Source organism: Eleginops maclovinus, chromosome 19 (assembly GCF_036324505.1).
Source record: "Eleginops maclovinus isolate JMC-PN-2008 ecotype Puerto Natales chromosome 19, JC_Emac_rtc_rv5, whole genome shotgun sequence".
Taxonomy (NCBI): domain Eukaryota; kingdom Metazoa; phylum Chordata; class Actinopteri; order Perciformes; family Eleginopidae; genus Eleginops; species Eleginops maclovinus.
In genome coordinates this window covers 6,479,358-6,505,925 of record NC_086367.1, presented here as the reverse complement: position 1 = coordinate 6,505,925, position 26,568 = coordinate 6,479,358, and the positions used below count along the sequence as shown (strand labels likewise).

Genomic DNA, 26,568 nt, shown 5'->3' with positions numbered 1-26,568 from the left:
TGTGCAGCTGAACAGCATCAACATGTTATGTAACGTCTGAGTTATGCAGTACATAAGAAGAAACCCACTGCCTCTTCCTGGCATCATCCCTACATAGAGCTGCAGCAAAACATTTTCCATATGTAGTTTGGGTTTTTTCAATGGCCAATACATAATGTCAATACATTTTTAGCACCTCTTTTCACCCTCTGTCTGAAACCAGAGCCCAGTCTGCTCTGATTGGATAGCTGGCCAGCTCTGTTGTGATTGGTCAAACGCGAGACAGAGCTAGCCAATAGAAATGTGAGTTTTACATAAGGATGTCACTTTGTTACAGAAGTAAACAAAAACAAAGGAGTCCAATGGAGGTGCTTCAAACTCCCACTGAAGCGAGCTCTGCGACTGTAGCCTTTGCAGACCATTTACATGCATTAAAACCAACATAACACACTACAGGAAAGGAAAATCCCCCAAAAAGCAGAACAGAGCCTCTTCAATATATATTACAAATGAGAACCAGAGTTGCTGAACTTAAATGAATGAAATTAATTTAACACTGTTGTCAATCTTTGCTGAAGTACAAGTGCACAAAAGAATTGTATCAATGGGAAAATCTAAAGTTCTAGCTCTTCTAACTACACAATTTATTAGCAGATGGTAGCATCTCATGTTTCTGAGAGAAGTAACCTTACATAGTACAATTACTGCTCTGTGTTTTTATTTAACTGGTTTTTAATGCTGCATTAAAGTAAATATGTGTGATTGTTCAAACTTTTTTTCTTACCTACTTGGTTATGACTGATGATGATTTATCAAAAATATCATTGTGCCAATATCTTTTTGAAATCTTTATGAAAGCGAGTAAAAAAAGCCATAAGAAGGCTATGGCTCTGTAAGGAACCTCCCGCTATCGATCAATGGGTAGTCATAATTAAAAACAGTGAATGTATGGAACGCAGGAAGTTCAGCTTAAGACAAAGGTGATGCCCTCTGGGAAAAATGGGACACATACCTCACACAAAGGAGTGCTAACTTTTCTTGCATTTGTTATGTTGTTTTTAAGGTAAACAATGATTGCTACAACTACATTCTCTGATGGCCTACTCGTTTCCCCATGGTTATAGCCATGTTTTGGTTTTTGTTTGCTGTTTGATTGTTTGCTGTTTCCTTCTAGCTTTACTCGAGGGTTATTTCAGCTGCACACATACCTGTCAGTAAGGAAGGCACAGATGATATTCTTGGCGTCTTTGGAGATCTCCACGTCATCAGGGAAGTTGAGGGAGTTTTTGTGGTCCATGATCTTACTGTAGGTTCCCACCAGAGAGTCGGCGTAGAAGGGTGTGTCACCTAACAGCAAAACAGCAAGTCAGCCATAATAAACTGCACAGGATTATTCAAAACAGACAGGTTTATACTAAGAAAATTCCAACAGGCCATTAACAGTACATGAACAGAAGTACCTTCCTTTATTACGCAACCATATTTTCAGAAAGCACTTCTCCACTCTATAAAATCACTGACTTCATTCTGTATTCCCTTACCAACAAGCATCTCAAAGATGAAGACGCCGACAGACCACCAGTCACACTCTCTGCCATAATAGCCGTCTCCTCCCTGGGACTTCAGCACCTCAGGAGAGATGTAGTCCGGAGTCCCCACCGCCGTATCACAGTGCACCATGCCGGTCTGCAATACAAAGCCACACATTAAGATCCTTTGACATCCGGCAAGTTTAAGGAACCCTAAAGTCAATTTTGTGTTGCATCTGAAGAAAAAGGATGGATATTATTCAAAACAAACCACTGAATGAGACAGAAAGCAAAACTCCTGCTTCAACTGAGTAACATCATAGTGAAAAATCTCTGATGCACTACTAGAAGGGCTGATTTAAAGACTGAGACAGTTGTTTTGTGCATGAAATTATGGCCTTGACTGTTACTAATGCCAACACATATAAACAAAGTGTTCGTATACAAATGTACATTATATAGGGTCATTTAGCCTTTACCAGTTTCAAACTGATCTGTCACACATGAGACTATTGAGAATATCTGAAGCAAAAAGGAAATAATTACAGTAAGCTTTACCCCAGCATTTATAGCATTAATACACAGATAGGTTTATAGGAAATTGGGATTTATAATATTGTTTGGCTAAATAAATCAATAAAGTATAGTATTGGTATGTTTTGTATCCAAAAATGAAAGCCTTTTAATATATACTGTATGCTCTGTAAAGTTTATATACAACTATACAACACAGTCTGTGAAATAAATCAGAATGTGCTGTAAACATTTAATATGAGGGGAAAAAAAGGTACTGGGTCGCTATTATGTCATCCGGTGGCTTGAGATTTGTGATACCGTGGTGCCTCCCCTAGCAGAAATCTATTAATTTGCTCTATAAACAAGCATCAATAAACACAACATGCTGCTGCACGTGTATACAACTCACAGAGTCCATCTTCATGCAGGTGCCAAAGTCGGCCAGCTTCAGGTGTCCCAGTCTGTCCAGCAGCATGTTGTCGGGCTTCACGTCCCGGTGGATGAAGCCCATGGAGTGGATGGCGTCCAGAGCCATCACCACCTCCGCTGTGTAGAACTTGGCCCACTTCTCAGGCACGTCGTAGGTGCTGGTGAGGTTCACCAGGTCTCCGCCCGGCATGTACTCCATCACCATGTAGAGGAAGTGCTCATCTTGGAAGCACAGCACAACTGACGGACCAAACACGAGCTCTCATTAGTTTAGTATTACTCTATTATTTTGGTATTGCTGAAGCATAGGGATGCACAATGTGGATCTGTACATTTCCAATAATAACATGCTCTCTTGATCGGCTGTGTTTCATTCTAGCAATAATACGTAAAAAACTAACAGAAATTGTGAAATACAATACTTTGCACAAACACAATTATTTATAAACTTTTAAACTATCAAAAAACAGCTGGACATGGTATGATATTGTATTTATCAACTGGGGTCTTCATAAGCAGAGCAACTGTTGTTACCTGCACAACCCAGGGACTGTTGGCGAAGGCCATGATGTCCCTCTCTTCCCAGAAGAAAGCTGAGTCTGAGCGTTTGATCATCTCAAACTTGCTCAGCAGCTTCATGGCGTAGACTTTCTGAGAGGCTTTATGCCGGACCTGCAGGGCGGAGAAACAGAGGAATTCACAGATGAAAAAGTAATTCAGAATTTGAGATGTTTTTCAATGTCTAACTTTTCTGAGTCACATTTTGGCCAAATCATAAAAAAAAATCACTGACTCTTCTAAAATGCATCATAATGGATCATTACATATTGTCAATTCAATGTGGTGCATTAAAGCACATTTCTTTTAGACTTCTTCAATCATTGAACACAGATATTTTCAATGATTTTACTTGGAATAAAGACCAACTCATCAAATCAGCTGTTGTAATTCCATGTATTAATGTGCTGTCTTCCAGAAACCCTAGTGACTTGAAAATGCAATGAGCAAAATAAATGTAAAACAATACTCACAAGTTGGACTTCACCAAATGCCCCTCGACCGATGACTTTAACTCTGTCAAAGTCTTCCGACTTCATCTGGAGGTCTCGAGTCTGTGTTATGACTTTTTCATCTGAGAATATAGAACCCAATTAATGACCTTTTAAATGTACCACAAAAACAGATATTTAGCTTTAAAAAGGGCATCTCCATCTCTGTCTCATAAACACATAAGTTACTCACATCTGTTTAAGAAGGTTTCGATGTTTTTGTTCTTGCGTAGTGCAGGGTAGTCCAAGTCTAAGACCAGGGCATTTATAGAGTCCTGCACAGACAGAAAAGAACAATTAATCATCGAGTTGGGTGGTAAGAATGTGTCGCATGTATAATTTGCAGAATTAACAGGAACACGATCATCTGAGCGACCCCAGCTGCTGCTTGTCAAGTCAAACACATTCTTTGCATAGAAGAGTGTGTTGATCATTACATGATATGTCATACCACAAGTGTATGGAAATTAAAACATGACAAGGACACAAAGACCAAGACGTGTTTCGTCAATCATTGGCATTCATTCGCACACAAGAAATGAATTATCAGTGTAAGTGTCAAAATATAAGTGTTGCATTCTTATAATTTCTAGACACAATGCATGTATGACGGTGCATGGTGTGAACATCTGATGCAGCCAGCTACTGAGGAAACGGGTCATTACTTATACTTCATAAGTCACTTTTAAAGAGGCCCTTTTAATCTTTTTGGGGTTTCTCCTTTCCTGTAGTGTGTTATATAGGATTGTGTGCATGTAAATGGTCAGCAAAGAATAAAGTCCCTGTGTTCCCTTCTGTGTTTCGCCTCCATTGGACTCTTGTGAAATTCTGCGACATAATGATATCATTATGTTACACTCCAACACATTGTGCATGATAGGCTAAGGGGCAGGACAATTTCGAAACATCTCTAAGCGGTTGACCAATCACAACAGGGCAGGCCAGCTAACCAATCAGAGCAGACTGGACTCTGGTTTCAGACAGAAGGTGAAAAGAGGTGCTGCAGCACAGGCAGTATGAGAAAAATAAAGACATTTTTTAACATTAAAGCATGGAGACATGTCCCATTATTGGGATAAAATACAAATATGAACCTAAAATTTGCATAATAGGTCCTCTTAAATGAAAACGGTAGCAACATAAAAGTCAAAAGAACATCGTTCCAGACTCTAATTTGAGGAAAATGAAGCAAAACCAATTTCTTCTACCCAATAAAGGCAGTGAGGTGCAGGACTCTAACTTAACATTACTGACCAATGACTGCATCTCTAAGGAGAGTTTATTTTTTGTATATTTTTTTACACCGGCACTGAACAAAAACACGTATGCATCACTGCTACACAGCAAGTTCAAAAAATAAACAGCTTGGCCGAGCGTTTCATTCGACAGGGATCAAACTAACAGAATGGATAAACATCAGCTAAGGTACACAAAGGGAAAATGGTTTCTAACCAAAGGCTTTGATCTTAGAGACAGAGAGGCAGGATGACTAATTGTTCCATCAGCAGCAATTCTCCTGATTCTGTCAATGATATTCATGTTCAGACAAACGATGAACACACTGTGACTGTTTGATTTATTTGTGTTGTGAAGATGAAGTCACCTCCGCACAGAGAGTAGTCACTGGTATATTACACTCATGGTACTCAAAGGACTTGTTTGTACTTTTTAAATATTCCTGATCGAACGTAAAAAGAAAATGCCTCTTACAGGTTATGAACAAAACACAGGATATTACATGAAAGCTGAAGTTAATGGTCAAGACATTAGTTTTGGAAAAGAATCCACTTCGTAGCAAAAGCTTCATAAATCTGAACTGAACATCGATTATGGTGACTATAATGAACTGTCTGTAATAAATAGTTCTTTATTTAGTGCAAAGAGGGGATTTTTTTTAGCATTCAATATGGTTTTATTGAATCTATATTTAACTAACTTTAAGAATATAAGGATTGAAACAACCAACATTAATTTGTGAAAAACAGCTTGTTACATTAGGAGCACATATTAACTATTTTTCTAACCAGTTCATTTGTCTTTCAAACGAAGACATACAAATACATAAAAACATGTATGTTTGCATATTCTGGATCATGGTTAGTTATTATTTGGTTAGCAAATTCAATTCAATTTCAAAGTAGGCAGACAAAACATCCTGTGGCTAAAGCTAACTTTGTGTAGCCCGATACCAATATTAGCGTTAGTATCTCAGGTATCATATTATGGTACACCACAGTGCCAAATTGTAGCTAAAGTTGAAAGGAGAAATAAACATAAACATAAAAGATATTTTAATGAGATAGACAAAGGAGACATGCTCTTGAAGATGAATACAAAGTTATTGAAGCAAGGTGTCTGTGAGCTTCTTAGTGAAGTTAGCTAGCTGACCTTGTTGCCATTAGCTAAAGCTACAATATTCATGCATTAATGCTACAGCAGTATGTAGTACAGTAAATGCATAGTTAACATATGTACATGTATGATCAAAGTTATCTTAAGATAGGTAGCTAACGGGAAAAAAAACTGTGTTTAGCACAGTTAGCAACCTTTCATTTCAGTTAAGCTAGCTAGCCACACAGTCTTCTTCATAGCTTCCCTACACACACACACAAACCAACCGTTCATCACTGCTGTGGACAAATATGGATATGAATAAGAACATTGTAAATGTGGTGAGACAGATACTGCTTTTTGAAAAATAAAGAAGGACATGTTCGAATGTGTGCCAAGAAGATAAAAACACACGAGGATAAATGAGTGGGTACTTCAAACGAGCAACTAAAAGAAAAATAGAAGGTTATATATTTCATTTTACCAACTGATTGATGGTTAAAGAAAGGTATACAAGCTTTTAAACTCCATTCTAATAATATCATTAAATCTCTGAAATCGTCTGATAATCCTTTAGCACATTTTGTCAGTTTCAGGACTCCGTATTATTACTTTTGTGTAAGTGTTGTTATAGGTGGCTTTATACAGCAGGGAACTGCACTGAGGCAGCATGTGAGGTCAACTGAACCCAAGCTGAGTATTTGTAGCATTCACTCATTGAATTATGGGTAGTATTTGACCGAGGGCAATGTAGGGAAACCATTAAATAAGCAAAGGACAGACTGATGTAAACCCCTAATCGTTACAGTGTGTTACAATAAGGAAGTCATCTATCAAATTGTGTCAGCTACGCATTCCAGAACGGTCAGTGTGGAGCTGTGTGAAACACTGGACCAGTAAAAATGTTATCCGAGAGAACACAAGAACCCCACTCCCTAAACGTTCAAAGTCATCCTCTACTCTTCTGTTCCTCCTATCATTACAGGATGGCATGTTCTGTTCCGTGTCCCCCTCACATCCTCTCATTTCTCCACCACTTTTCCCTCTTGCCCTTTTCTTTTTCTTATCTGCCTGTCCTCCTGCTCTCCCCATCGTTCTCCGCTCGGCTGCGATCAGTCAGCAGCGAACAGAACACTCCGTTTCATCATCACAAACTCACTTCCCCATTAAAGGACTGACCTCACACAAAACTACTATTTAAGGCGAAAAAATACACACACGCCAGGGGGGGCGGAGAGGGGTTGTTGGAGGCGTGTGTATGTACGTACACACACAAGCACGAGGATCTCCCAGCAATACAGGAAATGATCCACCCCACCCCGGGGCCGGCAGATAATTTCACTGTGTCATGAAGCCAGTCCCTGTGTGCAAGTCATTTCCTCTGAGGCAGCATTCTCTGCTGCTGCTGCTTTTCTGCAGTCAACATTTAAATTACACATGCATAAAAGCTACAGGTGTGACTAGTGGTGGAAAAGTACTAAAAACAAAATGTTAAAATACTCTCACTCAAGGTAAAAATACAAAGGCATTGGAATCAAAGCCCATTTCAGAATCATATATTTATCTAATACTGGATTGTGATGTTATAGCGGTGCTGTGATGACTTATTTTTGTATGCCAGACCCAGAACTTAGCATTACAACGCGTCCCTTGACACAAAGCAATGGGATTTCTCCATTGGATTGCTGTACAGCAGAAAATAAGCTCTGTGGCCAACACACGTTTATGATACTTGAAGGTTTTGTTCAGCAGGATAATATCGACACACTAACCCCACTGGGATTTTCTAACCATAAATAAAAAGCTAAGACTATAAACTGACTACATCATGGTGGCATGGCTGCGCGTCACCACCGCTAAGCTAAGGTGATAACATTTAGCAGTCTCTTTTAGTGACTTGTTAGCAACCGTTGTTTTAATGACACTGACGGCGTCAAGATATTTGGGCTATTTACTGACGTATTTATGACGTAGAACAAAGCGTCCACATCTCTTGAGCTTGTGGTAACCAAAGGCCTTATTTCAATGTTCACAAACGCGTTCAAAAACCGTTTACTTCGAGACGAGGGAACCAGAAGAGCTGAAATGCTGAGTCTTTTCCAGGTTTTAGGACTCACACTCACACAATCACCTATCAAATATAGCAATGTTTATTAAACACAAGGGGGTTCTTGCCAAGAAATATTATTAGAAAGGAAAGATTAATGCATTAATGTCTTTATAGCAGCTTGTTAAAGTGGAGCTAAATCTAATAATTGTGTATACTATTTTGATGAGTTTGATCTATACTTTGTATAGGCTAATGATCTGAAGTAACTAAAGCTGATCAATGCAGTTAGTAGTACAATATTGGGTTCCAAGTACAAGTACCTCATAATTGTACAATATTCTATACAATTCTGAGCATGTACACAAAGACTCCAATTCATGTTTAGACACAATTTACTGGCCTATACATTTGCAACAGTTACATTTCAATAAACGCCCAATCGTGTCTTGTCAGTCTGACTCATGCATGTCTTTGTTGTCTGAATGCTTCCGAGTGGTTGCTTTAAGAGAAGAAGCAGCTGTTGTAGCTATATTACCAAACACTATGGTTGTGTCAGGCTACACAGGAAACAAAACAAACAACTGCCCTCACCACTGAGGATACACTGTTTCCATTTTTTTCTGAGTTACATTATTCATTTACAGAGTCCAGTGTCAGATTTTGAGGTGTGATTTCATATTTCCTTCAAAAACACATTTTGCTCTGGAATAGAGTGGTGCGGGAATGAGTCCTAAACCCGGAAATGAGTTATCACCTCCCCAATTTCCTGGTTACTAATTCAAAACATTTGAAAGACCTAAAACTGGGCCTGGTTATTTCCAAAGTTTATATTATCAGTATGAAAATGTAGGTCTGTGCTTTATGACAAATTATTATGGATTTATTGGGTTGTTTATTTATTGCCCTTATCAGGCGGAAATCTGTAGATGCAAGTAAAACGGTTCTAGAGTACAATTATTGTGGCGGCTAATATCTTTGTAGATAAACGATATCAAAACAATTTGCATAGCCAAACTGATTTCATAGAAGGAAACAAGTAAACCGTACAACTCGGAAATGTTTCGGGCCTCCTGAAGTGAAGGAAGAGGGACTGCTGCTTACTATCAGCAGTAAAACATGCCGATTTGACCTTTGCTCTTGTGTAACCGTCCACAGCTGATACAGGTGGAGCTCATGTACCGGAGATGCATCCTAGTTTCTGTCCGAGGCAATGGACAGTCGCAATCCAAAGCAAATAGAGATCCAGTGTCTCTGAATAGTTCATAAGTGCTTTGTGAGGAAAAGGTCACTGCTCGTCACACAGACGCATTTATAATCAATCACGTACTGTTACACTGAGGTCGGAGGTGCTACAATCACAAAGAGATCAACGAAGCAGCGTGGCAGGTAGAGGAGGTTGGCCGTTAAAAAGACTCTTGTGAAAAGGTTTCACAGATTTCCAACTTTGGACATGAAAAAGATGACAATGGTTTGTCTACAGTTGCCACGAGGAATACAAAACAAACAGTCTGTTGTAATGCTTGGAATAGCTACAGGCAAACCGGACCTCTTGGTGACATATTATTCCTTTTCCCTGTCATATCTATATCTCCTCATTAAACAAGATGAATCAAGTTTGGAGAAAGGATGAATAAATAAACACACGTTGCCCTGGTGACAGCGAGAGGCGCCCGGGGCTCTGCAGTGGAGAAGTACAAATAAAATATCTTGCAAATCAAACTGCGTGGTATACTTGGATAAAGTGAAGATAGAAGTGTTATAGACCTGCTTTTAGCTTGTAATGGCGTGTCTTTTTCCTGAAAAGGGGATGCATTACTCTTCAAAATGCTTTATTTAAGCAGACATTTTAAGATAGGTCTTATAGGTGTTACATAACAGGCTGTTTACTGCGTGTGAGTGCCACAAGATAACTGGCTGCCCAGCAGTTATACCAATTTGCTTCCATTAGCGTTACAGTAGAAAAATGCCAACAAGGCTCTGGAGGACATTTGTGGGGCTACTCGGTTCAAGCGTCTATTTATAAATATTAAATAACTGACAAGTATCTGGGGAAGTGTAAAGCTGTAATGACCATTTAAACTTTAATGCATCCGGCATATCTGGACGTGTCCCAGGCCAACACAGATTCTCCCTCCATCATCCACAGTGATGTTGGCTTTACTTACATCTCGATGAAGAGAATGTAAATAATTACAAACTGCGATGTCGTGTCCTTTGCCCAACTTCGAGAAACACTTCCCTTTGCAGCTTACAGTAATGTCTTCCTGGAGCATTATCTGTGCAGTTCGGCTTATCAGTAGGAGTTGTTATGGATCTATTAGACAGCACTTCACCATCTTATCTCTGCTATACTGTAATCCAGCCAATAGGTTATGGCTGGTTGCCTAGCAACTCCTTCAAAAATACAAAGAGTTGAAAGCTGGCTACAGAGCAGCAGCAGGCAGGAGTTTTACAAGAGCCCCATTTGAGGCACATTCTATTCTTTTCCGTTTTATTTACCCACCCCTCTGTTGACATTACGGAGCGGTCGTTCTGCCTCCGCCTGCTTCCACTCTTTATCACTCTATAAAAAGCCACGTGGATCCACCAATAGTCAGGAATGTGATGATGTTGAGCTGAAAGGGGCTAAACGCAGAGAGGAATAACCAAACTATTCCCATCACAAACTCTCCCTGCTCAATTTGAAGTTATTTCCCCCACAAAAAAAAATCTTCCTCCCCTCATACCCACCTCATGCATGTGGAACGGAAAACAAGCAGCACTGCTCTGGGCTTTAAAAGGATTGAGCAGAAACTTAATGTTTTGATTGAATTCCAGCCGTTTTAAAAATAGTTGTGGGGATAAACGGTGGGCCGGGCAGAGTGAGGGGACCGTGCCAGGCAGGGCCCGTAAACTCTAGAGAAGAAAGACACAACGGCAGGAATCCTGCAGAGGCTCACAAATAGCACAGCGAATGTCTCCACGGGGAATAACACGAGTATGTCTTACTCTTGCTTTTGACATATTTCTGTCCCATGCTCCGGTGCCCTGTGCATTTTTGGCATCCATGCTTTATAATAAAGTATACTGAGGAATGTGCCAGGAACGGGAGGACTGCGTGTGTATTAACCTTAAACTGTCCGATTGCTCCAAATACCCCACTTAAAGGGGGAAAAAAGAAGTAGGGGGTTAGGTTTCCAAATGCATGTCCATGTTTTATTGAATGATCTTGTATAAAAATAAAGACGTGTGTGATATGTATTAGCTGCAACCAACAGTTATCTCTTTATTATCCATTACCCAAGGGGCTCCAAGATCAGACTTTGTTAACCTTTCGAAGGAGGTTTTGGTTTGTCTGTCAACAGGATTATGGAAATAATATCCTGGCCTGATGATCGTTTAGGGATGATTGGCCAAGGAAGAACCTATTTCATTCTGAAGCGGAAACACAAGTTCTATTCACTTTCCATAACATCGCGAGATAGGGCATCTGTGCTGCATTCATGTGGTGTGCAAATAATCCAAAAAATGGGAAAGGGAAAATCTGACAAGGGTTGCATTTGTAGAAAGGCAACATGACTTGGGCGTGATGGAGGGGGGTGCTGCAGAACGATATCGGAAATCCTCATGTGAACACTACTTAGTCAGGACTTTTCTTGCAAAATATTGGATACTTAAACCTCTTGTTGCCCGTGAAAAATCCCCTAAAAGAAAATGATCTGAAAAAGGACAATGACAAGTTTTCTGTTGTTATTATTATGAACTGCTCTAAACTGCAGGGTCACAGGTAGATGTTGCTCTATTTAAGCCAAGCACTTATTTTCTCCAATAATACTAAAGTCCAGGAAATGTCAGCAAAAAACATCCAAAAACTGAACATCTAAAGTTCCAAGAAACCATTTTGATGTCTCAGTTTACTATCACATCGAGTGAAAGAAAAACATACGAATCATGTAACATGAGCTTTGAATACTTCCATCTTTCGTTGTTCATTTTTATTTATTCTGTTATGTTTGTCAGTCAAGAACGCAGCTATGCCGCCATAAATAGATAGTGGAAAAACTTGCTATAACAAGTCTGAAGCATAAAAATGGTGTCAATGGGCTTGAATTCAAATCGAGCTTCTCAGTTTCAACTCTTAGCATGAGTATGGTTAAATTGTGTACATATTTAAAGTTTCAACACAAACTATTTGAATTACAACAATCACTTTTGTTAATCTCTACGTTCCTGTTTGGGTTTGTTAAAGGGAAATGACAATTGTCTAAACTCAGTGACAATCCATAGCAGTTTGGTAATGTGTTGAATTGTTCTGCGGTTGCTGCTGGTAGCACACAATGCAGCCTGAGTGTTGCTAAGATCAAGTGAATAGTGTGTTTGCCTGTGAAATTGAACAGAAACGTGTATCCGTGAGCACCCGAGCCTGTGCATATGTGTGTGTGTGTGTGTGTGTGTGTGTGTGTGTGTGTGTGTGTGTGTGTGTGTAGGAGGATGTGTTTCAGCAGCAGGTTCTGATGAAATGATAACGCTGCTGTGGCCAGAAGGATGGGTTATGTATTGTGCGTGGGAGACTCCTGCTCTCTTCTCTGCTCACTCACACCCTCATCTAAAGCTAAAAATACACCTAGACTCAGGTAGAAAACTCTTTAACCCTCACAAGCTGAAGATTTCTGCACAAGACGGAAACCGATTTCACAAGATTTGTACATTAGAGACCGTCAACCACATGTTATTTGCATAGGCTGTCACTTTGATCTGTGGAAAGTGAAAGTTCATCAAAAGTATCATTTTCCATTAGAGTTGTGATATCTTATTTGCAGAGATTAGAGATTCAGTTCATTTTTTGAATTGTTTTCGAGCACTGTTGTGTCCACATGATCTCAGCCATGTCTAGACAAGAAGATCCGCCAGATTAAGACAAAATCTTGGTGTATAGGTTTCATTTCAGATGAGAACCATACATTGCCGTAAACACCTAAAGACATCTCACTCCAGCTCTGCTTCTAGTCCAAATGTATGAGAATATATTCACAATTGAGATTCACAGCAGTGTATCACACAACCAGATGGGGCTCTGAGTCATAGCATAGATTTAGTAATATTTTTCTGGACGTACAGCAAAACAATTTGTTCCTTGAGATTAAGTTCTTCCTCATTTTTTGCATTCCTTCTCACATCCCTGCAAGGTGGATCTTGGATTAGCTCATGTCTTGCTCTATTGGCCCATTATATAATGTGCTGTAAAGTATGTGTATTTTTATCCATGTGTGTCTCTGCGGGGGTGGGGTGTGGGGGGGTGTTTGTGCTGCTGCCGGACTTTGGTTTTTGCTCAGTTTATAATGAATGTTTTACAGCGAGCTGGGGGAGTTCTTTCACCTTCTAAAGCAAAATAACAAGACTAAAAGGATTTTTCCTCCAAATACATTACTTTTTTTTCATTTTGTAACAAAGTACAGGCAGCAAAAGTTGTCTGATGTCTCGCAGCAGTTCAGCCAATTCAATTTAAGTGCAGCCAGTCTCCTTTTTAAATGTGAATCTCCATTAAGAATAGTGGGATAATGAGAAAGCAATGAAGATCATTAACGCTAACACAACAGCTAATGTTATCACACCAAATGTAACATACGACAGAAGATGTTCTAAACTTTCTATGACATTGCTGCTAGTCAAACCAGGGGCTTTTCTAGAAAAATATAGTTCCAGTGAAAATACTGCATTAGAGCGAGGCAGAAAATAATAGTTTCTTCATGTCTTAAAGCTGCGGAATCATATACTGCACCTCAAACAACACATAAATCCAGAGTAATTCAGTGTAAGCCTGCTGCCTGCCACTCGTCCACCGGCAGACCCACCGGACATCCATCCCATATTTATTCGGAGCTCTGTGAAATTAAAGCCGTCTATGCTGTCTGACATTATATTTTTAGAGTAATTATACCGTTTTTTGACGATCAGAAATATTGTTTTTTGGCATCACTTAAAAATGTTTCGTGGAAAATCAGCTTTCTGGTACGAGGGCGCAGCGCCCCTTTACCCAGTTCAGTCCAAACCCTGCATAAACAACGTGCCACATAACACCCTGTAAAGCTCCAGTCAGTCACTTTCAAATAAAATGATGAACTTGTTATAACTTGTTTGTTCAATCTGTCAAGAACGCTGAACGTAGTAAGACATGTTGTGGTTCTCTCTGGAGGGTGCCCGACTATGGGCCAGGGGGACTCCCTGTAAACTTGTTATTTCACCCATTGACGACACCTGACATCCTGCGTCACATAAAACACAAAATATAACCAACAGGAAACCTCATGCGTGAGAGACCAGGAAACAAACGTGCATTTAAAGACAGCTGGCTAGTATATGAGCATCGCTAACCAGCAAGAGAACGCTTGATATCATTTGAACCTTAACAAGCCATTTGACCAAAAAGCTGTCAAAATTCACTCTGACTGTAACCTGATTACAGATGAATTTGTCATTTGTGTATTTTGACATCACTGTAGTATCTCGTAAGACTGGCTTTGAATGAATAGTAGACTTTGTATCTTGCATTGAAAACCCCAGGAAGTCATGTGGCCCAAAAATATTCCACCATAACACTTCTGTCTTTCACAGATTAAACCAACTATATATAAAATGCTTGTGAGGTGCTGGAAGGAAAATGTTGTTGTCTTCAGACAGAGAGAGGTTTTTCCTGTTTTCAGTCTTTATGCTTAACCTAGCTAACAGGCTGCAGCTACATATTTAATGTACGTGGTATTGTGCTGGTCATCCAACTCTCAGCTAAAAGAGTAAATAAGCATATTTCCTAAGACGTTAAGATATTCCTTTCACTAGGTAAACTGTTAAGCTACTTTGTACAGACACACAAGTGAAATGTGGATATTGGTCCAAAGGGCCATTTTTGACTTGAATAAAGGTGGTAAGTTGTTGCTTGGTTCTGAAACCTTCAGACATAGCCGAAGTGAAGTGTGACATTTTAAGACTGCTGAGGACTTGCACAACCGAAAGACGCTGGGGTCTTCTTCACTGGAGTGGAGCAAAAACCAAAAAAAGACAGCGGAGAGGCCCGAGCGTCTCACCAGAGGAGGTGTGGAGCAGACAGACTGGCTTGTTTTGCAGGAAAAAAAAATTGGCCGGGGCCACCGTCCCCAGTGCCTTATAAGGCAGTGTTTCTATCCAGCTAGCACATTGAAGGCAGGAGTGCTGCTGCTGCTGCTGCTTGCCTGAGAGCAACTCAACTGCACTCCAGAGACGGAGCAGACACTCAGGTTGACTATCGGGGTAAGGACAGAACAAGAGACCCAGGGGTTATCCCCACCTCCCCTCAGAGGCACAAGGAAGGAAAAAGTCCCTGTGTTAGGACAAAGAGATAAGAAATAGATGAAGAAATGTAGATGCCGGAGGAGAAGATAAGTGATAAATAAAAATGATATATTAGAGAGAAGGGATAAACTGAGTAAAAAGAAGAGAGAAACTAACAGAAAAAGAGGGTTGAAATAAATATCTAACACTATATGCAAAACAACAAAAGTTCATTTAGGTATTCAGTGCTCAAAAGTGACGGCTGCCATGTTGACACTAGCCAACTTTTGAAGAAATTGGCAACCATTCGTGGCCTATGGTCGCCATCATTTGCAACATATTGGGAGAAAAATAGGGGCAGAACAACGTGTATCCTGGATCTTATATACACATAACCACAGGAGTCTGTTTTATGGTGAAGTAGTTTGACTGTGGGGTATGAATAAGATTAACCCTTCAACAAATATGCAAATAACTAGGGCTGCCCCCATTCAATCGACTAAATGTTAGTTGGCTTAAAAAGTGTTTGTCGACTAATTGTTTCATTAGTCCAGAGTCTGGTCAATAAGGTAATTTTGTCCGGCAAGAAATCCAAAAGTGTTATCTCTCTGAGCATGTAAAGGACAAGCCCCACAAGGTGACATGCAAAATCCCCAAGCAAAAAGTCGCCTCTATACTATATGATCATTCTGACATTCAGTTTTCTGGCATCACTTTGACATTTTACAGGGAAAATCGTCATTTTGGTATGAGGGCAAATGCCAAAAGTAACCCGGTTTAGACAAAACCCTGATGTTAATAAATCATAATACATCATAGACGTAGACCCTGAATTACGACTATTGGTCGACTACAAAAATCTTTAGACGAGGGCAGCCCTAGAAAAGAACTGCACGATTTGGAGCTAAATAATAATCATTTACACTGAAAGCAAAATGCGATATGATTCGCCATATAGGCGGGAATGACCCCTTCAGAAACATGATTCAAATTATCATTGAAAACCAGAATAAAACGTCCATGGTGGGGGCTTTTTTTGTAAGAGGATCTGTAACAACTAGGACTTGTATTAAGTCTGTAGTCCGGGACTTCCCTGCAGTACCACAATACTTCATTCAGAATTATTCTTTCACATATTTTACCAAATATTGCACAAGATGTTACAGCAATTTGGATATTGCACAAATCCATACCACAATTTTGATACAATTTAGAGTGTTGTGCAGCCCTACAGAAAAAACCTGAAAGAAAAATGACATTTGTGAAGTGTTTCAGTGACTACAAATTGTAAAAAGTACATGTTTTTAAATGCCTTGTTCACCTACTGCTGAGTAAAGACAGGACCACAGTGAATGAATATGAAAGAGACACCCAGGGACCGCCCCCAAGATATGTTCTGGAAGACATCAAACTCTCAGCTATTGATATCTCATAATATCGTTCACTCTTAAGTGCTGTGTATAAAGTTATCTGGCAGTGCCCGCTCTGCAGCTGTATCAAAAGGCTTTGGACTGGCGCTCCAGTTAAAATACCTGCAATGTGTTTAACAAGCCCGGAGAGGAGGGGCTGAGGTAGAAGCAGAGCCAGAGAAAAAGAGATAAGGCTGAAAAGTGAAAGGGGAAAGTGCAGTCATTCGCACGGACTTTGAGCCCCACATATAGCTGCCAACTATTTACACAGTGAGGTAATTTCCTTCAGGACAGCAGAACTTATGTGACTCGCAATCAAGTGTCCATATTTTTCTTTATCAAGAGAAATGCCCTTTCTTTTCGCTAGCCCTCGACAATCACTCGTTGTGCTTGGAGCTGCCAAGCCAACTTCAGTCAGCAGTGGTGCTCTGCCAAATAATGATCCCTGCAGTTTGCACAAGGGGAAGGTTGCTGATTCTTCAGGTTGCATTTGATCGAACGCTGATAGAGGCAATATAGTGATTTGCAGTTTATATAACCACAGTTTATAGTGCCGTTAAAGCACCATTTATGTGCTTTTCGCTGATTATTCTGTCATTTTTGAAAGCAGGTGTAATTTAAGGTTCCTTACAGATGACAAAATATTTTTAAAAGGAATCTCTGCTGTGTAATAGTAAAGTCAGAGTACAATACTGCGTTTCCCAGCTTAGAGGGGGTTAGATTTCTTTACAGGAAGGTCAGTGGGTTTACTTGACAGATGCTGCAGATTCTTCACTGTCAGCTTTCCGTATCCTCAGGGTATTCAGCCCACTGCTCTCTAAATACATCTTACTTCAAGTCCAATGAAAAGTGCAAAACCGATGCAGGAATGAGTCCTAAAACCCGGAATTTAATACTTTTTGGTTAGATGCCTTAAATAAGGTCCGTGGTTAACCCAATAGATTTTCACATTTGGTTCTTCAACATAAAATATGTCAGTAAATACCCCTCAGCTACTTTGTGTCATACATACACATAGGGGTTGCTAAGAAGTGGCTAAATTCCTACTTAACGCCATCACAGCGAAACATTAGCCACCTTTCGCTTAGCGCAGCCATGCGACCGTGATGTAGTTTGTGCATAACGTTAACTTTTAACTTCTGCCTAATGCATTTACATTTCAAAACTCACATATGTGTGGAGATTATCCAGCTGAACAAAATGTGTAAGTGTCATAATTGTGTGTCTGCCACAGAGATCATTTTCGGAAATATTCCATAGTAAAAAAATCCCATTGGATTTTGTCAAAGACTTTGCGATGCAAACTTCCTGGTCAGCCTTCAATAAAACATCATCACTGCACCGATGTGTTCAACAAAGCTGCTTTTTTTTTTGTTGCTGTTGCTATGCCACAATAGCAGGGGATGTGTGATTCATCGTTTACTGAATATGAGCCTGTGAGCAATTATTAAGGCACTTTAAGTATGCAATTGTTTTATTCAACCTGCAAAAAATAACATTTCTGAGCGCTTACTGTTTGCGTGTTTGAATCCCACCGTGAGCAACAGAACTTCTTGATCCCTGTGTTCGCTCCAAGGCAGCTAAAAATGGAAAAGTGCAGCCTGCTCCCTCCTACGCATGCTTCCCACTCAACTTTTGTCTCAAACACTCAACACCTCCATCTCTCCGGCTCGCGTGCAGGAAGTAAACAACACCGGTGTTTAAAGCTATTTTTCTGCTAAATGTTTTAAGGGAAGAGGGGATAGAGCAGGAGTGCCTCAAGTCGTGTAAGGGGGGGACAGGGGAGGGTATGTACAGGGGGCCCCAAGCTAGATGGGGCCCATTAAAAGGGGTGAAGTGATGCTTTTTAAGATAGACTCGACAGTGTGTTTGCCCTCTGTCAGATCCAGTTAGGAGGCCCAGAAATTCAAACACCACCACTAAAGCGGATGTTACTTTACACCTAAAGTAGGTCCTGTGACACAGAGCTGGCTCTGATTTACAGTAAAAGCCTAGTGTTTAAAGATCCTTATGTTCAGTCACTTTAAACAGTGACATTAGGTTTAGCACCCAACATCGGTGACTCCAGGTTTAGGTGGTCCAAGCATTCAAAGCCCTTTCCATCAGTTTGGAATGGTTAGTTCCTGTGCACAATAGACAACACCAGAAACGTTTGGGAAAAATAGGGTCAACTAAAGCAGTGTTCCACAATGGGGTCACTAGTTTCCATAGGTAACCTTAGATTTATTCTTTATGTTTATTGTTATTCTATTTTCCTCTTCATTTTCTCTGCAATCGTTACCTGCCACAACAAACGGTATTTTTTTCATGATCATGTTTGTTCCGTCTGACCAGGAAGCCAGTTTCATGTTAGATCAAAACAATTGATTTGTGGTTGAAACGCAGCAGCCATACAGCTGAAACAAGGAGAAAGCAATGAAAAATGCCAAGGCTTCTTACGATTTGATTTAGATAAACAGTGATGATGCAGTTGGGTATCCTTTGCTCTACAACATTATTCTCCAACAGTAAGATCTAACTCCTGCTTTTTGCAAAAAGGACAACAACTTCCCTTTGCTTCGGTATCTGATTGGTGATGCATGTTGGCATCAGATCGTATCAGTTTGGAAAATTCAAATACTGATTTTGACTTTGTTGGGTTAACATCACTCATCGTGTAGTTATAAATCAGACTACATCAGAATATTCCCTCCTCTGATTGTAAACCAATATTTGAATTGTCACTCAATACGTTATAAATAAAAAGTGATTAAATCGTACACATGTAAACACAGGGACATGACTAAAAAAAGACTGAAAAATCAGCTCAGAGGAAACAGCAGTGGAATGCAGCAGCTCACTTCCCAGAAATGGGAAGCAAGACAAAAACATATTAAAGTGTGATTCACATGCTGCAAATCTGTCTGAACCAATGCATTACAAGGGCTTTAATGTAACATTCACATATGGAATGTGCAAACAATTTAATGAGCTGACAGGTAAAGATATGAAGTGACAGGTTTAGTTTTACATATATAATATATGCATATTCTAAGGAGTTTTGATTCAGCAGTTATTGATTTTATCAATCGATCTTGAAAAGCTGTAGCCTAAATTGTATCATACTGGTTTCCAGAAGACTCCAAGACATAAAAGTGGTACAAAACACAACTTTATCAAGATGTAATGGTTAAGTCTGAGGCAAAAGATGGTGCCAACATCTTTCTAATCATCCATAAATGCAAGAAAATCTGAATATGTGTGTTGATCTGGTGGGTAGTGGGACTCACTGGGACTGGTGGGCCCTACTATTACCCAGAAGGGAGTTTTAGCCGGAAATATTAGTCTCCATGAACACACCAAATGGGACATTCTCCACTAGTTAATCCTAATCTGTAGACACGCTTTACAGAGCTCCAAACTGCACTGTCTGCACTCAGTCTTAACTATTAATCAGGCCTGTCTACAGTACATCCCTGCACCATGAGGCTGTTATTTTGACATTTTTCTATTTTTTTAAAAGGGGAAATGATGTCAATGTATCTGATTTCAGGACAGAATGGAAAGAGCATGAGAAAATTGGGGGAAAAAACAATAAAGAATAGTCATAAGCAGCAGCATGACAGCCTAACGTCAAAACAACAATGCTAACAGTAGCAGGTCCCATTTTGGGAATGAAATGAAGAAAAGAGCAGGATATAGAATGTCAATAGCATAACCAAGTGTGGGCATACTCATCTAGCGTGTGAACACATCGACAACATGGCATCATTATCATTAATCTATGAGATGTACCCCACTTGACTTACCAGCAAACTTTCCAGGTTTATGGCAGATCTGGGCTCTCTGATCATGTCCTCCAGCTTCTTTAGCCGGGTTTCCATCCTCCTCTCCGCTCCCAGCGACATGGCTGCAGCGTCGGCTCGTTAAAAAAAAGTTAAGTAAAATTATGAAGAGCTTCTCCAAAGTGTGTGTGAGTTTACATGTGAAAACGCTTTGTGCCTGGCTAATGGCCGTGGGCCTAGCGGAGCAAGCCTTGGGCTCTCAGCCCACCCAAATCGCTTCCACCAGGAATAGTGTGCACAATGAGGAAAAAATATTCCCAAAGAAGAGGCTTTTCCTCGGGAGCCGAAACTTGCCGAGTGCGCGGGCCTTCGGTTAGCTAGCCGCGTGACTTTTAGCTTGTACAAAATAGCGTTACACTTTAGAGTTATCCTCTCCCGTTTACAGAAAAGTGCATTTTTCCAACTCGGCGATAAAGTTTGAATGTGGAGATACCAGCAACAGGCAGCAGGGCGTTTTCTTTGCCCCCCTCTCCTCCCCTTCCCTTTGGGTTTTGGTCGCTGGGAAATGCTTTGGACTCGCTCTTTAGTGAACACTCCGCTTCGTTTCAGCCCATTCAGTAATGTTTGAAGCTGCTGTAGTTTATCCTCGGTGCTGCCACAGGTCATCCGAAGGGGCGATAATGTGTGTTCTCCCGCGCTGAATTTTTAATAAGAACACACTCTCTTCCTGGATTTCTTCTCGCATTTTCACATGTGTGCTCCTTGTTTTGTTCTCTTTATTGGTTTTATCCACACTAATGAATAGTTTAATGCGTTTAGGAAAGTCCTCCGGCGGCTGAATTCTTCACCGTGCACTCACATCTACACACCAACACACACGGACCGAGTCTGGAGTCTCTCCTCCCCCTGACATCAACACACCGATGACTCAGTTACCCATAAGCCACCCGTCCTGTCCTCCTGCACCTCTACCTCGCATCTGTCCCTAAATTGTTTATGCATTCAAGTTATTTTAATATCAATATCTACCTGGTTAAACGACAAGCACATATTATAGTATCTTTTATATAATGTAATGATAGTCAAATAGACTATTCTGTGATTGGGTAATACAACATTCCATTACTGTTTTCAAAAATAAGTATATTTTCGTCCATCTTGTGAACCCTTGGGATTTTGTTTTGTTTTTGAGAAATGACTGCCGTTTTTCAAATGTCAGATTAAATGATTAACTAGTAATTCCAGGCTTAAAGCCTGTCCACCAAATTTGATAAAAATCCATCAATGGATTTCTGCAACATGCCCCTATATACCCAGCTCCCTGTCATTTTTGTTTTTATATAACTTATCTTATCAACTTTTAGAGATCATATACAATCTCAGGGGTCTCTGTAAAAATGATTTAAAAACAATGAATTATTTAGCAAGAATTTAAATATAAATGAAAGCATGAGGCTATTAATATATTGATTGGATTCCTGGACAAATTGTTTTTTGTCTAATAATTATAAGAAATGAATACATAATAAAGTGTAGGAGTTTCGGATCATGTTGTCAGGAAATGTGAAGTATCCTGTTTGGCACAACAGAGGGAGCAGTTGGACCACATACAGTATGCATACCTTCACCTTGCGCCTACTTAAAGTATGTAGTGTTTCTTCAGAATTAACACCTTTTATTTCCCCCTGTCACTCGACTTGCAGCCATTTGCTGTTCAAAACAAAGCTGATATGAGCTCACTGTTTACTAGGAAAAATCTTATATCATCACCCCCAGGAAGTGATGCATTTAACAGTTTTATTTTTTGGAAGAGCAAGTTAGTTTGCAGGTGGAGAAACAGACACAGTGTATGAGCAGACATACACATGATTGCCACCTACACAAACAACTCCCTCTGGAGGGAACACAGGGATTTTAGCCTCTGCAGACCATTTACATGCACAGTCTTATACTGTATGACACAGTACAGGAAAGGGGAAACCCCAAAAGCAGTGTATGGGCTCCTTTTACTTTAGTCAAGCAAACACAATACTATATTTAACGCTAAGCATTAACATCATCCTAATGCTTTACTTAAATCTGATCTAAAACTTTAAATCTTTGGATTGACAATATCTGGTGGGGTATTAAATAAATGCACAGTGTGAGGTTAAGGATATTGTAAAGTATGGCCCATGACATTTGACCCATACAGTAAATATATGTACTTTGAAGACACCACCCTCATTGGACGCATGAAGAACAAATTAAATTAATTTAATATTGTGAATCCTGCACACGAATCTCTTTACTTTGTGTACAAAGTGACCTCTTTTAATATCTACACAGCTATTTTTCTTCTCTTACTGTGTTTATATATACACCATACTGTACACACCATAGCAAATGTGTTGTATGTGTAAACCTGGCAATAAACCGGTTTCTGATTCTCACTGCGGTTCACTTCAAAACATGTCCTTTTACTTCCCTACATGTATTCGAGGACTACTGAAGATTTTAATAAATAATACACAATATAATCAACAAATGTTGTATTGATGTGTTATCATAGGATGAAATAAACTTTTTCGTTCCCTTGGTGTAAATAACAAGCTACTCGGCTGTTTAAACAGATAAAATAATCACCTTTAAAAGCTGCAACATCTTAGTGAAGAACACAATAATGTAAAATGAGTCATGATTGATTCATTTAAGACATATTATCCTGAAATAGGCTGTTGTGAAAATGGGTACTTTTACTTTTCTACTTTCCTTATATTTTGAGTCTAATGCTTCTTTAAACGTTGCCTTAAATAATATTTAGAATTTATGACTTTTAGTGAAATAACAGAACACTTCTTCAACCTCTGCTGAAAGAGTATTAGCCATTACTCAAGGGGCTAGCCTTCTGTTTGACATCCTGTCACGGCACAGGGTAACTTGCATTATTTGAAGGTCTTCACACGGTGATCATTTCCCAAAACAGCAATCAGAGGTGAGAGAAAGACAGAAATGCCTCAGGAACATCTCATTATTTTACCCACTGGTAAATTATCCTTGTGACATTTGTGTATTTGATAGATCAGTCATCACTTTAAATTTAAACAAGTGTGTGAATTTGAACTCTTATTTTACTTTCCGTGCATGTGGGATTGCTCATATACTGGTAAAAGCATCTGTTTGCTTAATAGGACTTTTTTGAGACATAAATCCTGATCAGAGGGACAGTGAGCCAGCATGCACACTATCAGAAGTCTGAAACTGAAGCAGCTTAATTCAGCCATCATTAAAATGGATCGCTAGTACCAGTGCCTTTACTATATGTCAAAATGTTGTCTGTGTAAAAGCCCTATTGGTATATCTCTGTTTTATTGTGTCTTCTATTTTAATTGATTCAATTTAGGATGAGAATTGCCACAAAACAAATGACAAACTATTACATTTCGCAGTGTATCAATGAAGTATTCTTAACATGATGAACGTTTCCCTGAAATCAATTCATTGGTATTTAATACAGCAGGGTGACTGAATTATGTTAAGGACTTTAAGTTTCTCTGATATATTTTATTTTATTTGTTCAAGTTTTTTAAAAGAATAGGTGAAATTGCAATGTTTTTAAAACTTTTTAATGTTACCCACCAAAAAGCCTTCAAAAACCTACCAGAAATTAAATTAAAAACCATGTTCACCAAATTCCAGTGTGCATGTGATGAAGCTGGTAAGCAATTTCATGAAGAGTGATAATCTTAAGCCAATCTTATTGAATTGGATGCAAAGTTATTGTTTATTAAATGATGTCGCTATGAAGACCTCATTACCGCTGCATCAGAGGGGGCAGCATCAGAGGGGGCAGCATCAGAGCAAGTGACACCTGCAGACAGAATAAACTCATTGAAAAGGCTGGCTCTGTCATTGGCGACAAACTGTTGTCAATCGTGGATAACCCCACCCTACCTCTCCACCTGCAGCTGGACAGACAGTGGAGCTCCATCTCCAACAGACTGATCCAGCTCTGCTGTCACAAGGACAGAAACAGGAAAATATTCCTGCTTACTGCAGCAACCAGTCACCTCTGACTGGCCGAGAACTCACTGCTAAATTTTGGTTCCTCCCCTCCAGTACCATGAACAACCATGAACATGTTGGCTCAACTGTAATTTACGGTATATACTACCATATGTGTTTCCTGCTACTGTAATATATTGTGGAACATAAATAGTAAAACCAGAGAAACTGATAATGCTGAAGTGGTCTTAATTTTTTCCAGAGCTGTAGAACATTTTATATTTAGTATTCTTGTAGTTCATGTCCTTTATACTGTAGATATGTACATAAACATACTGATGTTTATTGTTTTTATTGTTATTTTAATTCATTTTATGATGTTTATTCTTTCATCTACCTTTAAAGATTTTAATGCCAGGTTACTTTGCTGCTGCAACAAAGTAATTTCCCAATTTGGGATCAATAAAGCACCAATCTATACATACAGTGGGGCAAAAAAGTATTTAGTCAGCCACCAATTGTGCAAGTTCTCCCATTTAAAAAGATGAGAGAGGCCTGTAATTTTTATCATAGGTATACCTCAACTATGAGAGACAGAATGAGAAAAAAAAATCCAGGAAATCACATTGTCTGATTTTTAATGAATTAATTGGTAAATTCCTCTGTAAAATAAGTATTTGGTCACCTATAAACAAGCAAGATTTCTGGCTCTCACAGACCTGTAACTTCTTCTTAAAGAGGCTCCTCTGTCCTTCACTCGTTACCTGTATTAATGGCACCTTTTTGAACTCGTTATCAGTATAAAAGACACCTGTCCACAACCTCAAACAGTCATACTCCAAACTCCACTATGGCCAAGACCAGAGACAAAATTGTAGACCTGCACCAGGCTGGGAAAACTGAATCTGCAATAGGTAAGCAGCTTGGTGTGAAGAAATCAACTGTGGGAGCAATTATTAGAAAATGGAAGACATACAAGACCACTGCTAATCTCCCTCGATCTGGGGCTCCACGAAAGATCTCACCCCGTGGGGTCAAAATGATCACAAGAACGGTGAGCAAAAATCCCAGAACCACATGGGGGGGACCTAGTGAATGACCTGCAGAGAGCTGGGACCAAAGTAACAGAGGCTACCATCAGTAACACACTACGCCGCCAGGGACTTAAATCCTGCAGTTCCAGACGTGTCCCCCTGCTTAAGCCAGTACATGTCCAGGCCCGTCTGAAGTTTGCTAAAGGGCATTTGGATGATCCAGAAGAGGATTGGGAGAATGTCATATGGTCAGATAGGCCAAAATAGAACTTTTTGGTAAAAACTCAACTCGTCGTGTTTGGAGGAGAAAGAATGCAGAGTTGCATCCAAAGAACACCATACCTACTGTGAAGCATGGGGGTGGAAACATCATGCTTTGGGGCTGTTTTTCTGCAAAGGGACCAGGACGACTGATCCGTGTAAAGGAAAGAATGAATGGGGCCATGTATCGTGAGATTTTGAGTGAAAACCTCCTTCCATGAGCAAGGGCACTGAAGATGAAGCATGGCTGGGTCTTTCAGCATGACAATGATCCCAAACACACCGCCAGGGCAACGAAGGAGTGGCTTCGTAAGAAGCATTTCAAGGTCCTGGAGTGGCCTAGCCAGTCTCCAGATCTCAACCCCATATAAAATCTTTGGAGGGAGTTGAAAGTCTGTGTTGCCCAGCAACAGCCCCAAAACATCACTGCTTTAGAGGAGATCTGCATGGAGGAATGGGCCAAAATACCAGCAACAGTGTGTGGAAACCTTGTGAAGACTTACAGAAAACGTTTGACCTCTGTCATTGCCAACAAAGGGTATATAACAAAGTATTGAGATTAACTTTTGTTATTGACCAAATACTTATTTTCCACAATAATTTGAAAATAAATTCTTTAAAAATCAGACAATGTGATTTTCTGGATTTCTTTTTTCATTCTGTCTCTCATAGTTGAGGTATACCTTTGATAAAAATTACAGGCCAATGGGAGAACTTGCACAATTGCTGACTGACTAAATACTTTTTTGCCCCACTGTATCTATCTAACATAAACACACTTCAATTATCTAGCATTTGCTAGTCTTATCTGGCTGATAGTGCCTATGCCTATGTATTTTTCCATACAATTAATGTTAACGTTGGTGTTTCTTTTGTTTATTCTATCTATCTATCCATCCATCCATCCATCCACCCACCCATCCGTCCATCATCTATCCATCCATCCATCCAT

At 39.7% G+C, this 26,568-nt stretch overlaps 1 protein-coding gene across 1 annotated transcript in view; it reads right to left on the bottom strand.

Moving 5' to 3' along the window:
- The window catches only part of rock2a (rho-associated, coiled-coil containing protein kinase 2a), a 44,434-nt gene extending 23,218 nt beyond the window's left edge, over positions 1 to 21,216 (bottom strand). The window contains 8 exon segments of the mRNA XM_063908869.1: positions 1,188 to 1,326; positions 1,521 to 1,665; positions 2,434 to 2,684; positions 2,687 to 2,693; positions 2,988 to 3,125; positions 3,485 to 3,585; positions 3,696 to 3,777; positions 20,362 to 21,216. Of these exon segments, the coding sequence (XP_063764939.1) occupies positions 1,188 to 1,326; positions 1,521 to 1,665; positions 2,434 to 2,684; positions 2,687 to 2,693; positions 2,988 to 3,125; positions 3,485 to 3,585; positions 3,696 to 3,777; positions 20,362 to 20,460 (962 nt within the window). The 5' untranslated portion in view covers positions 20,461 to 21,216.
- Between the last annotated feature and the right edge of the window lie 5,352 nt (positions 21,217 to 26,568).